The 13,307-nt window shown below is 31.8% G+C and overlaps 1 protein-coding gene across 2 annotated transcripts in view; it reads right to left on the bottom strand.

Moving 5' to 3' along the window:
* Positions 1–11,346, bottom strand: part of LOC126744107 (period circadian protein) — a 46,841-nt gene extending 35,495 nt beyond the window's left edge. For both annotated transcript variants that reach the window (XM_050451454.1, XM_050451455.1), the window contains exons 1-3: positions 11,182–11,346; positions 3,238–3,373; positions 3,083–3,175 (exon numbers count right to left, since the gene is read on the bottom strand). In XM_050451454.1, coding sequence (XP_050307411.1) covers positions 3,083–3,175; positions 3,238–3,323 — 179 coding nt within the window. In that variant the 5' untranslated portion in view covers positions 3,324–3,373; positions 11,182–11,346. The remainder of the gene's footprint in view (positions 1–3,082; positions 3,176–3,237; positions 3,374–11,181) is intronic.
* Positions 11,347–13,307: the final 1,961 nt, after the last annotated feature.

Below are 13,307 nucleotides of genomic sequence, written 5' to 3'. Positions count from 1 at the left end.
TCTGTCATTATCGAACCATCTATTTTCATTCGTTGTCTTTCCGACATATGACATTCTGGATCTCTTCTTGATTATAACCAGTGATCTCATAAAAACAATTTCAGTCGTTTGCGGTTGATTTTCTTCCATAAAGTAAGGTGCGTTTCATATATGTTGTATTTACGTTGTTTCTTAATTTCGTTCCTCCATGGTACACCATTTATATATCCTATAATTCTTCTGGCTTGTGTTAAGAAATTAAGAAAAGAATACTTAATTTCTCTAGCGTCTTTTCTAGACGAGTTAAACTCCACACCAAGATTATTATACTCCAGTTATTATTACGTTTTTCTCCATAGATTATATGTCGTCTTTATTCGTGGCTATGATAACTTGGTCATCAGCAAATTGTAGAGTATAAAGGCAAGTGTCTCCGATGTTAATGCTCATCCTGCTACACTTTCCCATCAATTAGCACAGAAATCTTAAATAATGTAGGTAATGTTTTCTGTAAAACTTTTCTCAATTTCTTGACTATGATCTAGGGGAAGATGTCCTAAAATGACATAGCATGTAAAATGACGGCACGGTAAATGCGGTATTTATTCTCCAACTGCTGGTGCCATCTAGCCAATAGTTTGCTTGCATGTCACAAATCAAGACCAGATATCGTTGTCAAGTGTCGTTTAATATGAAATAAGATTATTCTGCAATAACAAAGGACTATCTGTTACTGCGGGTAAAATGACACAGATAGGCATGAAGGTAAAATGGCATACTATGTCATTTTACAAACAAACATCAAATTAATTTAAATTTAAGGATTTTTGTTTATTTTTAGCTCCATTATAAGGGGAAAACGTGAAAGAACATCAACTAGACAATCGTGGGATGAACAAGCAATGCTAAGTGCAATTAACGCTGTAAAAGGTGGCCAAATGGGGTGGCTGAAAGCATCGAAATTGTTCAATGTCCCCCAAGCCACATTAAGGCGAAGAGCAAATGATACAAACAAAAGAGCTAAGGGCTGTCAGAAAGTTTTGGGTCGGTTTCCAACCACATTTAATGAAGACGAAGAAAGAGAGTTAGTTGAGCATATACTATTACTTGAGTCTAGATTGTTCGGGATAACAGCAACAGATAGATTTAAAGAACCAAATAGATTTAAAGATCGTAGCGCTGGACGAGAGTGGCTGAGAGGATTTCGTATGCGACATCCTGAAATATCTCTAAGGCAGTCTGAAGCTGTGTCTGCGACTAGAGCCATGGCATTTAATAGGCCACAAGTGCGAAAAAAATTGATGTGCATCGGATTTACAATATGGACGAAAGTGGTTTGTCCACAGTGCAAAGGCCTTCAAAAATTTTTGCCAAAACTGAAAGAAAACAAGTAGGATCATTAACCAGTGTTGAAAGAGGTCAGCATGTAACATGTGTTTGCTGCATGAATAGTGTAGGTAATTTTGTGCCACCTGCTTTGATTTTCCCTAGGAAAAGTAGAAATGAGGAACTTTTAGATGATTTACCTCCAGGTTCTTTGGGATTATTTAACGAGACTGGATGGATGACATTTGATTTCTTTGCTGTGTGGTTAAAGCATTTTCAGACTTTTGTTAAAGCTTCTCCCGACTCAAAAGCTTTATTACTTCTGGATGGGCACACTAGCCACAAATCATTAAACGCCTTGACGTTTGCCAGAAAAAAAGGAATAATCCCTTTATGCTTTCCTGCCCTCTGTACCCATCGTATGCAGCCCCTGGATGTCAGCTTCTATGGTCCACTAAAGACATTTTATAACCAGGAATGTGCACTTTGGTTGAAAAACCATCCAGGGAGAGATAATAACACTACATCAAATTGGTGAACTGTTTACGTCCGCTTACGGGAAAGCAGCTACAATTAAAAATACCACAAGCGCATTTTTAAATAAGGGAATTTATCCATTTAATCCACATATTTTTCCAGACGAGTTTTTTGAGCCGGCTGAGATAACAAATAGATTATTAGAACCGACCATAGAAGAGGGAGCATCCCATCGTCCAGAACAACCATCAACAAGCAATGAAATAACAGTAATTGGTGTTACAGAAGAAGCAATGCGACAAAAACAAGGCAAAAGTGTCGATAAAGAAAATGAACCCGGAGGTTATCAGACAGGAAGCAATATAAAACAAAATCAACCATTAAGAAAAAGGTTTTCTCTACAGGAAATTTCGCCAGTGCCTGTAGCAAGAGGAACCAAAAAAAGGAAGACCAGACAAACTATAATCGGAGTCTTAACAACTACTCCCAATTTAGAAGAGTTAAAGCTAAAGCTTCTCGATCCAGGGAGTCTTGGATTAGTTGTATATGAAGTGCCACAATTGGGCACATTGCGAATGTGCTGGAGTTTCTCCAAAAGTCAAAAAGTTTATTTGCGAGATTTGCCAAGACTTTACCTATATTTTATAAGTTCTATTTGTGTTATCACTTGTTTAAAGTACATGTCATTTTATACCCCACGACTGTGTCATTTTACAATATACATGTTTGTAAAACGACATAGTGTAACGTTTTTTAAAATGCATTTGCTTACAAGCTTTAAATAGAGTTGAAATATTTTTGTTTATGTTTGTCAATGAATTTTATTTAAAGCAACGCGGTGTATTATTTTGAGTTAATTATCTTAAATGGTTTTTGCATAAACAAGATTCAAATAAAAAGTATGTCATTTTAGGACACCTTCCCCTATTAAGCAGAAGATGTTTTCCATACACGTTCTTTCAACTCGAAAACCTCACTGTTCTTCTTTTTCTTTGTTCATATATTCCTGATCACGAATAATTCTTCCATACTCATTATAGGGGTTACAGATATATCTGTGTAGTTTGAAAATTGACAAGATCCTCCCTTTTGAGTATTGGTTGATGTATCAAGTGAGTTGTTTTACCGTTGTTCTGTTTCTCTTGAACCGTTAATATAATTTAGTACTTTTTGAAATAGATAATCGAATTCATTGCATTTTGAGTTATATTTTAAAATTGTTCGTTGAAAATCGTAACAAGAATGAATAAATTAGTTAAGATTTACTTCAGTGAAATGGACATAATTGTCTTTTGCTTACCTGTTATTTACTTCCTTGGCTGCTCCTCCATATCCACTACTACCGCTGGAATTGCTCCCGCTGTGCCTGGATTTCGAACTGGTACCACTGGCACTAAAAATCAACCACAAATTTTAATTTAAGCAATTATTAAAAAAAAAACATTATACACTTACCTCCCTTGCGAAGTGATGTTACTGCAACTATTAGAATATCCGGAATCGGATATTTTGGTGTTGTTGGTGCCCGATTGGGATTCCATCTTGTTAATTTGCACTATTCAAAGTCTCACAATGAAAACTACTCAGTTTTCTAAAAATAAAATACAAATATATATATAAGGAGAAAAAGGAAAGGGAATCTGTGTTCTAAGAAAGCATGCGATTCGGTGAAATCCAAATATAGTGCGCAATTATGTAAAATATCGAATAAACCGAAGGCACATGCCTTTCAACGTGTCCGAGGCACAAAAGGGGTTACTTAAAAAAAAAAAGAAAAAAGATATTTCTATTAGAGTTTCTATTACGAAACGACATCCGCTCGCTCTGGTAATTTGCACTTATTTACTTTTAGTTAAAAGTGAGCATTGGCGATTTTTAAATCAGCCCTCGTAACAATGGATAATATACCCATTATAGAGTTTAGCAGAAATTCAAATTGAAGAAAAAACGATTTTTTTGCACAAAATCAAAATTAAAATAAACCAGGACATTTTTTTCTTGACAATAGTTTGAATTTCCCGCGTATATAATCATCGGCGATCATCTTGGATCGCCACGTCAAGTAAAAGGCGTGACTTTTATACAAGAGTCATTACGAAAGTTATTTGAATGATTGATTTTGTGTACATCAAGAAAAACTGGTATAATAAAAGAATTATTTCTTCCAAGCAATTGTAAATGTAAAAAACTTTATGTTCACATATAGAATTTCCATTTTTGGAAAGATCCTAATGTTATTTGAATGATAATTAAATAATTATAATATGAAATAAATTTATTCCAGGCAATTAAAAACATAATAATTTCCACGTATAGAACCGAAATTTATATCGTCTTTCAGCTAACTGGATAAAACTGGCTTTTATCAAAAAACCGAAACCTTTCTACTTTCCCCCGTATATTGGATCGCCATGTCAACTTGTGGAAGGGGCTAAATTTTAATATAAGGGCGTGGCTTCATTTGATTTGATGACAAGGGATATTGAATAATTGATGAATTTTTATTTGTATAGAAATAACTATAATAATAAAGGAATTGAAGAAGTAGTTCATACTTGCAGTGGAGTTAATATGTCAAAGGGTAACTAAAATAGTTTCGGTCATCATCCACTAAAATTTATTTGAAAAACCAGTTATCCTACATGTTTCGGACATATAAGATGTCCATCATCAGGGATATACAGAGAGGGTTTTCATCACAACACATAAAAAACCACAGTGCTTCTGGCAAGGTCAAAGGTTAAAATTAATTAAGATCTATGAGAAAGTTACTAAACAGGGTCTACACAAACATTAAAATCACATAATGACCACACTAGGTTATGTCAACCATGGTTGACATCTGTATATCCCTGATGATGGACATCTTATATGTCCGAAACATGTAGGATAACTGGTTTTTCAAATATATTTTAGTGGAGGATGACCGAAACTATTTTAGTTACCCTTTGAATAAATGAATTTTTTCTTCCAGGCAGTCGTAAATTTGATTCAACATTTTCTCCTATAGAACGTTAATTTATGGGACGAGCTTCATGTTATTTGAATAATTAATAAATTATTTAATAATTATGTAGTATTTAATTTTAAATTTTGAATTTCTTTCGATTGAAATGGACAATGAAAATGGACCTGACTCGAATATGGCGAGACTTATTAATTTATGTACTTATAAGTTATGAGTAATAACTTGTGTATTTGTTTAACCGAATAAAAAGGCCATTCTACAATTAAATAATTAATATTAGTAAATAAAATAAATTTATTTAATTATTTCTTCCACGCAGTTGAAATAAAAAAAAAACTATACCTTGAAATACCTTCTCCCTGTATATGAAATTTTGCAGCCCTCTCAGATCATTAAATTATAAAATGAAACCACATCATGTGATCGTTTATACATTAATACGTACGTAGTCACGTCACATGGGTCATTTGAAAGGAACTAAAAATTAAACGAGGGGCGTGGCAAAAATCATTTGTCTATTACAGGGGTTATGTTAAAGGTAATTTTAAATTTCATTTTTAAATTAACTAAAAAGGAGAGCAAAAATATTAATTATTTTCTTCCAGCTTTTTGAATTATTGATAATGAGAGAGAGGGAAACAGAATGCTAGTCAAGCATTCCTCTTATTCTATTATATTAAACAGCATCCCGTACTAAGGCGTTGTTGCCAATTGTTTTTTTAAGATTGAATGTAAAAAAAATAATCACTGAACCAAAGACATTTACGTTAAACATAATTAAAAATATGTTGATATTTTTTGCAAAACCGCGGTACAGGATGCTGTCACTAAGCATTAAAAACAAGGGGACACGGCACTGATACTGTCAATGAAGTGGATCAGTTGCAATATTGTCAAAACCTTTTTGTAAGTTAAGTTAAGTTAAGTCTGCTAAGAAGAAATATCGAATTTTGTTACTTATAAATTTTCGATGATAATGGCAAAATCGCAGTGACAAACATTATTTTTGATAGATATGACATTTATATAACATGTGCCCACTAAAACATTTGTTAAGTTGTCAATATTATATAACCAAGATTTCATGCTTTTGACAACAGTAACAACTTTAGACAGATGATTGTCTTGATAGTTTTCAAGTTAATTGAAAAAAAATACATTAAAGATTGGGAATCTATTATGAATGACTTGAAATAAAAAATTCTTTCATAAATCAGAAATTTGTAAAAATAATTGTTTTTTTTTCACAAGGGCTAATGATACCTGTCAAATCCCCCAACATGTAGAGTCAGTTCTCTCTTAACTACTCCGGTTTCAATTAACGATAAATGAACTTTCAACCGTATTAAATAATTAAAGTTATATTAAGTTATTATTTTTAGTAACAATTCACAATATAACACTTATACAATGCTTTTAAAAAAAAGTAAAGAATGGGGTTACCTAACGCGTCTAAAATGAAAATCCCTATATACAAAAGGGTAACAACGGTTTGATCACATAAATTGGTTGTGTAATTATAGATTTATTCGGATATGATATTTATGGACGTTGTGTAAGCCCTTTACAGCGCCCTAAAACTGTCAATTCTTAAATACATGCGACGCCGTAACCATTCTATTGTTACACATATTTATAGAATTCAAGGGCTGTTTTGAGGGTGAAACGTATTTTTGTAATTATTAAAATTAGCACTGGGATCCTCTTTTTTTTTGTTATATAAATGCTTTATTTGTGAGTATTCCTGGACGTTGTTTACCTGGGTAAATCAGAACCGCTTGGAAAGATCAGGATTTTAGTTTGAGTAAAACTATATACAATGAGTACTATACTTTCCAGACAGTGCATTTTCTTGCATATTGGAAAAGCGGTTTCTCAATCATCATCTCTCGGTCAATTTTTCTAAGCATTTTAACATAAACCCAGAATTCCGGAATTCTCTGGTTAATCTCCTGATTGAAGCGCTGTGAAGAATTGGATTATAAAAATGGCTAACTAGAAGAAAATCAACTTTGAACAACTCAAAAAGCAGTTTAATATGACTTGAGGAAGTACAAAATCATTTTAACTGCCTGAAATAATTTTTTTAATTGTCTAGCTCTAGAAAATAATTGATTTTACACGTACCTCCTGGAATATATTTAAAGTTATGCTTGAAAAACGAGCTTTTAACAACCTAGAAACTTCAGCAACAATTTGATGTGAATTTAAGAAATCACTGCTATATCCAGAAAAATTCTGAAAAATCTGAAAAGTATAATTGATACTAAAAGAATCTCAATTGCCTGGAAAAATGTTCTTGAAGATCTCCACTGCCTGGAAGAAAATACTTAAAAAACAGTTTGGGAAAAAAATTAAAATTACTGCATATACGTGGAAAATTGGGCAGGCATTAAAACCCACCGATGGCCCTAACCTCAGAGAACAAAGTAGCAATAAAATCTATTCATAATTGTAAGATATTTTTTAAAATGTTCTAACTGTTTAGGGAAATAAATTTCAACAGCCTGGAAATAACTTCAATTGCCTGAAATCAAGAATCTCTGAACATTTCAAACTGAGTGTAAAAAATAAATTAAACTCAATATAGTTAATTAAATCCCGTATAAAGCACTTAAAGGTCAAATATATTATCCAACTGTAGCTTGTTAAATTTCTACGTTCCAGAGCTTATTTCGCAGTTGGATAAGCATCTGGATTACACAATCCACGAGTACGGAGACCTACACCTTCAACATTATATATTTTACATATATTCTTCCCCAGTGTTTTGCAACGTGAGCCGCTAACTAGAAAAGTAATTTCCTAGTTATATGGAGTTGACAAGTGCCTTTCAAAAAATAGATAATTTTTTTGTAATAACTGAACTTGATAAAACGATCAATGTTTAGCTCCGAGTCATCCCAGGTTCTCGAAGATACTAATTTTTAATTCAGGTTAAAATAAATACTTTAAATTTAATATAGTAATTATGGTCACATGTTTCGCCTTAAGGGCATCGTCAGACCGGATGTTCAACATAATATAAACATTAAATATTTTGTTGGATGGGTCATTAAATATTTATATTGTGAATGTTGTATTGAACCTCGTGTATACCCCTCGTATCGAATTTTTCACCAAAAAGTGATTTTTTTTTGAAATCGAACTAATTATACCAGCGGCTTGCTTCCATCACCTACATCACGAAAATACCGGGTTATAACGGGATTCGAGCAGAACTAAGGAAATGAGAGCACTTTGAAAATTCAGAAAAATCCATTTTTTGACCTCATTTTTGAGCCCAAAAATAGGCTCTAAAAATGCGATATCTCAGCTAATATAAGAGCTACGACCTTGCGGATAGTCTCGTTGGATTTGGAAAGACAAAACTAAAAAAAAACGTTAAAATTTTTCAGATAGTGCCCATAGAAGCTAAGATATTGACCTCCAAAGTTACGGATTTTTCATATTTCAGGTATACCGCCCCGTATCAAAGTTTTCACCAAAAATTGATTTGTTTCGATATCAAACTAACTATACCAATGGCTTGCTTCCATCACCTACATCACGAAAATACTGGGTTATAACGGGATTAGAGCAGAACTAAGGAAATGGGAGCACTTTAAAAATTCAGAAAAATCCATTTTTTGACCTCATTTTTGAGCCCAAAAATAGGCTCTAAAAATGCGATATCTCAGCTAATATAAGAGCTACGACCTTGCGGATAGTCTCGTTGGATTTGGAAAGACAAAACTAAAAAAAAAAACGTTAAAATTTTTCAGATAGTACTCATAGAAGCTGAGATATTGACCTTCAAAGTTAGGGATTTTTCATTTTTCGGGTATACCCCTCCGTATCGAATTTTTCACCAAAAATTGATTTTTTTCGAAACTAATTATACCAGCGGATTGTCCCTATCACCTACATCACAAAAACATCGGGTTATAACCGAATTCGTGACTCAATAATGTTTATTGTAAAAACAAAAATAAAAATCTCGAGAGAATAATTACAATCCTTAATTGCCTTAAGGAAATTTAAGAATTTTTTACCGTACCCAATTAGAACACAGGCATTTTATTATTGTACAAGGAAAAATGTTTACCTCAGGAACATCCCATCTAGATTCAGGATATTAGAGAAATCATGACGGCCATATATACAGGGTCCTAATATCATCAATAACTTTCCCTTTTTTAACTATAAGGGATCATAATAATTTTCTTTAACTGATGCAGAAAAATTAAATTTCAATCAAGCAGCAGTGGAGAAATACTATTAAAAACTGCTCTAATTATATTAGAAACATATCATTTTATACAATACAATACGCTTAATCAATAAATATACATGCCCCATTACATAAACGCAAAAAAAAAGTCAATAATTTCTAAACTTTGTACCCGAAAAACATTTAGTTTGCAACTAAACTGGAAAACATTTCATTTGGCACGTTCCGTGCAACGTGTGTTCAACTACATCCTTCTAGTCAGACATGTTAACCCTATTTTTATACAACGCACCCCCAAGGAAGGGAGTTTTCGGAGTGTTATTTTGGCGCCCAACGTGATTCAAGTAGCAAGTGAAAAAGATTTTTTTTTAACTCTTTTTAGAGCCTGTTGGATAATGAAGTAGATTAAATTTAGTGCATTGAAACGAGGTATATTTTATTTTTATGGATTAAGAAGGGAAATACCTTAAAATTTTTGTGAAATCTGTATTGTTGTGACGAATTCATAATGAGTTACTTATTATATTGGGTATTACGTCACTTGTAGCAAAATAATAATAATATTTTGCTATAAGTGACGTAATACCCAATATAATAAGTAACTAACTTAAAATTTATATCGGGGTATATCAAGAAAAGTGGAATTTAAAAATTATTGAAACGAGATTAAGGAAACTTTGAAGAGAATTGACAAATTAATCATTATCAATGATGGCTTATGTTTTTTTTAATAGTGAGGTCAAAATGTTATTAAAAGCTATTTGTTGTTTTTTTTTGAACCATTAGATTGATTTAGACGTTGTATGTTCAAACTTTTGAATTAATTTTTAATTTTATTCTAATTGAAATAATTTAAAGTTAAATGCAATTTTATCTGCCAGGAATTATAAATAATTTTTCATAACATCTTTTAGGCATCTAAAGTTCATTAAATTCCACGGATGTAAAATGGGTCCTTTGCTACTGGGACAAATTTATGGCAATTTTGTTCCAGGCATTCCATGTCGTTTTTTCATATTTTAAGCACAAGATATAATTAAAAAAATATATATATTCAATATACATCATTGCGGTTGCAATTTTTATTATTTATTTTTTTACTTTAGAGCGGTTTTACCTACATCCCCCAGCCCTTGTGAATATGAACAGTTAGGCACATGTTAAGAAAAAAAATGTTTTTAATTAAGATATGATATGACCATAGTGCGAACCAAAATTGTAAAACAGAGTTAAAATGTCTTCTATTATTAGACATATTAAAACGATGAAATATTAAATTGAAATATTGATATAAATAAAAGAAGCTAAGAAATGGATTACGTTACTATTTGAATTAAGGGATTTACAGCTGAAAATGTATTTAAGAATAATTATTAATTTATTTCAGGCACTTCAATTTCAAATAATTAATGGAAAAATTATCATTTAACAGTATTTTCCTCGTGATCAAGAAATGTGGATTTCCGAATATTCTTGTGGGATCATTAAAGAATATTCAATAATTGTCTCTTCCAGGCAGTTAAAGATATACTTTACTGCCTAAAATATTGCGTCAATTGCATGGAAAAAGTCAAAAATTTGATTTTGATGTCCAAAGGTACCTAGTGCCTGGAAAAAAATACAAATTTACCTTAAAGTCTAAGGTTAAAAAAAATTCTTGCCTACAATGTCTAAAAAAATCAACCAAGAAAGTTTACAGATGACCAGTAATATTAAAAGAATCTCAATTTAAAGCTCCATGGTTTTCTTACCAAAATGTACCGACGGTAGTAAGTACAGAAATGTTTCTAAAGATAATATCTTTATAAAAAAAAAAATTATTCAAAGCTATATTGTGCCTGGAAAAAATGCAAATGTTGCGTCCGAAATAAATTGCTTAAAAAAATTAAGAACTCAGGAGATAATCCTAAAAAATGGCTTTAAAATTATCAAATTATATAAGCAAAAACTTTTTCTTTAAACTATGACCTACAATTACAGTCAAGTTCGGACCAATGATTAAATACGAAACCCCTTCCCTTGGCTATGGCCTAATAAGGCCAGTGGGGCTCGATAAACTTTTAATTATTATCGAGATAAGAGACCTTTCGGATTAGTTAATAAATCTTTTATGCGCAAATAAGTAAATAGTTAAACAATAAAAGTGAATTAAAACACTAAAACATTCTTGGCGCCCAACTGTGGGACTTTATACTACGTAAAATTTTATCACGCTCACCTCAATCCTTCGATAGCATATTAACAAAAATTATAAGCGATTACACATACAAACTTCAACTGGTCAACAATAGTTAATTAATAATTTTAAAAATTTGTTTTTTTTTTCGCTTTAATTAAGCGCGTCGCGTCGTTATGCCGGTTAAACTGGCACTATAATCGGTTGAGGAGCGCTCGCTCCTAACCTGAGCGAAATGTGAGAGAGAACCGTCGTGGATCGGAAAGAGACGACAATAAGAAACACACCGGGACTCACGCTGTCTGCAACGTGACTTTTCCCTATAATATTATCTTCAGTCCGGTTATTTCAGGGACGTGTAGATAACCTTATTAATGGGCGAAAAAAAAAATTAATTTGGGATAAACATTGTTTTAGTCAGGATTGGGAAGATTTTAGTGGAATTGAGAGGATAAGGTATATATGCACCATAGAATTAAAAAACTTATTAAGGTAGAAAGTACCAGTTTGGGTGGGATTTAGGTGTGTAGTTGTCGATTGGCTTATTCTCCATGGGATGTCAGAGCAGACGTTTTTGCATTCATAGATCTCGAAAAGGCCTTTGTATGATAGGAGCTTTTTGTTGCAAGCTATACTTACAACAACAAGCCATTATTTGAGTCGAAAATGAAAGATCAGAAAAGTTTGAGGTAACCTAGAGCTGTCTTCCTAAGATTCATAAAAAGAATTATCCTATAAGGCATCAAAACTTTCTTTCTGGTTAACATCAATTTTACCCCAATTAACCTGCTTTTCCAACCCTTTTTTCATGAAAAACTCCTTTCATCTGGCATAGAACTTGTCTAATATTATTATTCCTCCAAACTCCTTCGTTGTATCCTTTGACGTTTCTAATCTATTCCCAAGTATCCCTCCCGATGAATGCTTATCCCATATACGAGATTTATTGTTCTTAAATTCTAATGTACCTACCCATATTATCTTAGAATTTTGTTCCCTTACGCTCAAAAAAGAAATTCCTTAATTTAAACCTGTTTACTTCCCTTTAAAGTAATCCTGACTTTGATATATTTCTATGAAATATTTCTTTACATCAAAGTTTGTATTTCTTAAACTCCATAGACATGGCTCAAGTACTCCTTTTTTATAGAAAGAAAAGTAAACTATTATTTTAAAATCAAGTATACAAAGTTATTATTGTTAAGACTAAGTTTATTCGATTAAGGTAAATATATTCTTTCTTTAAGATGCGGATACCATATTACAAAATAAGGAATTATTAAAGTGGTTTAGAACTGATCTTGAATTAAGGACTTTAGTATTTAACATTATTACTCAAAAGATTCAATATAAAGAACTAAGTTCTTGAATGAATTATTATTTAGGTTTTAAAGTAAGAATGTATTCAATTGCCTTAAGAGTATGTTGTGCTTGATTTAAAGCTATAAATCTTTTACGTAAGTTTGCAGTTTTTTAATTTATGGTTTAAAAAGTTCCTGATTTAAAGAATCCTAGAATTCGTAACAAATATCGGAGTGTTTAACAATAATAATTGAGACGATTCGTCTTAGAAATGAGCTGCTCCACAGATTCGTCTTAATTATTGTCAATGCCTTAGTTGTATAATAAACTTGTCTTCTGTTTTTCTTCTGTTTTTTTATTTAAGGTATTGTAGCATAACAATTATTTTCTGAATCATTCACTAGCAAAGGTTTAAAAATGGTATTTTCCACATTGGATTTATCATTTGATTTCCCAGTTACAAGTAGTTTCTTCAGTCTTTCTTGTGTCGTTTTTAAATGCAACATCACTTAGGCCTTTGGGATGTTATAGTAATTGTTGTTGTAACCTATATCTCCCAATAATATATTATTTATTATTTCCAAATAGAATATGCCTAAATTTAACACTTACGCCTACTTTATCTGAGATCCAGTTTTTAAGTGCATTTCAAATTGTAAACCTTTGCCAACTTGTGGAATTTATTCTTTCATGCACACTTGATAATGTTTCTATTTCTATTTCATTTTCTAAAATGCTGAATAATAAATCTCCAAGTTAATTTTTTCACTTATTGAGTATTAATTTGACAAAAAAATAATATGTGACCGAGTATATAGGTAGTACTCACATTGTACAATAAAAATGATTTAGATCATAAAAACTAG

Source organism: Anthonomus grandis, chromosome 13, assembly GCF_022605725.1.
Source record: "Anthonomus grandis grandis chromosome 13, icAntGran1.3, whole genome shotgun sequence".
Taxonomy (NCBI): Eukaryota; Metazoa; Arthropoda; class Insecta; order Coleoptera; family Curculionidae; genus Anthonomus; species Anthonomus grandis.
The sequence above is the reverse complement of the archived record's forward strand: the minus strand, read 5'-3'. Positions and strand labels throughout refer to the sequence as shown.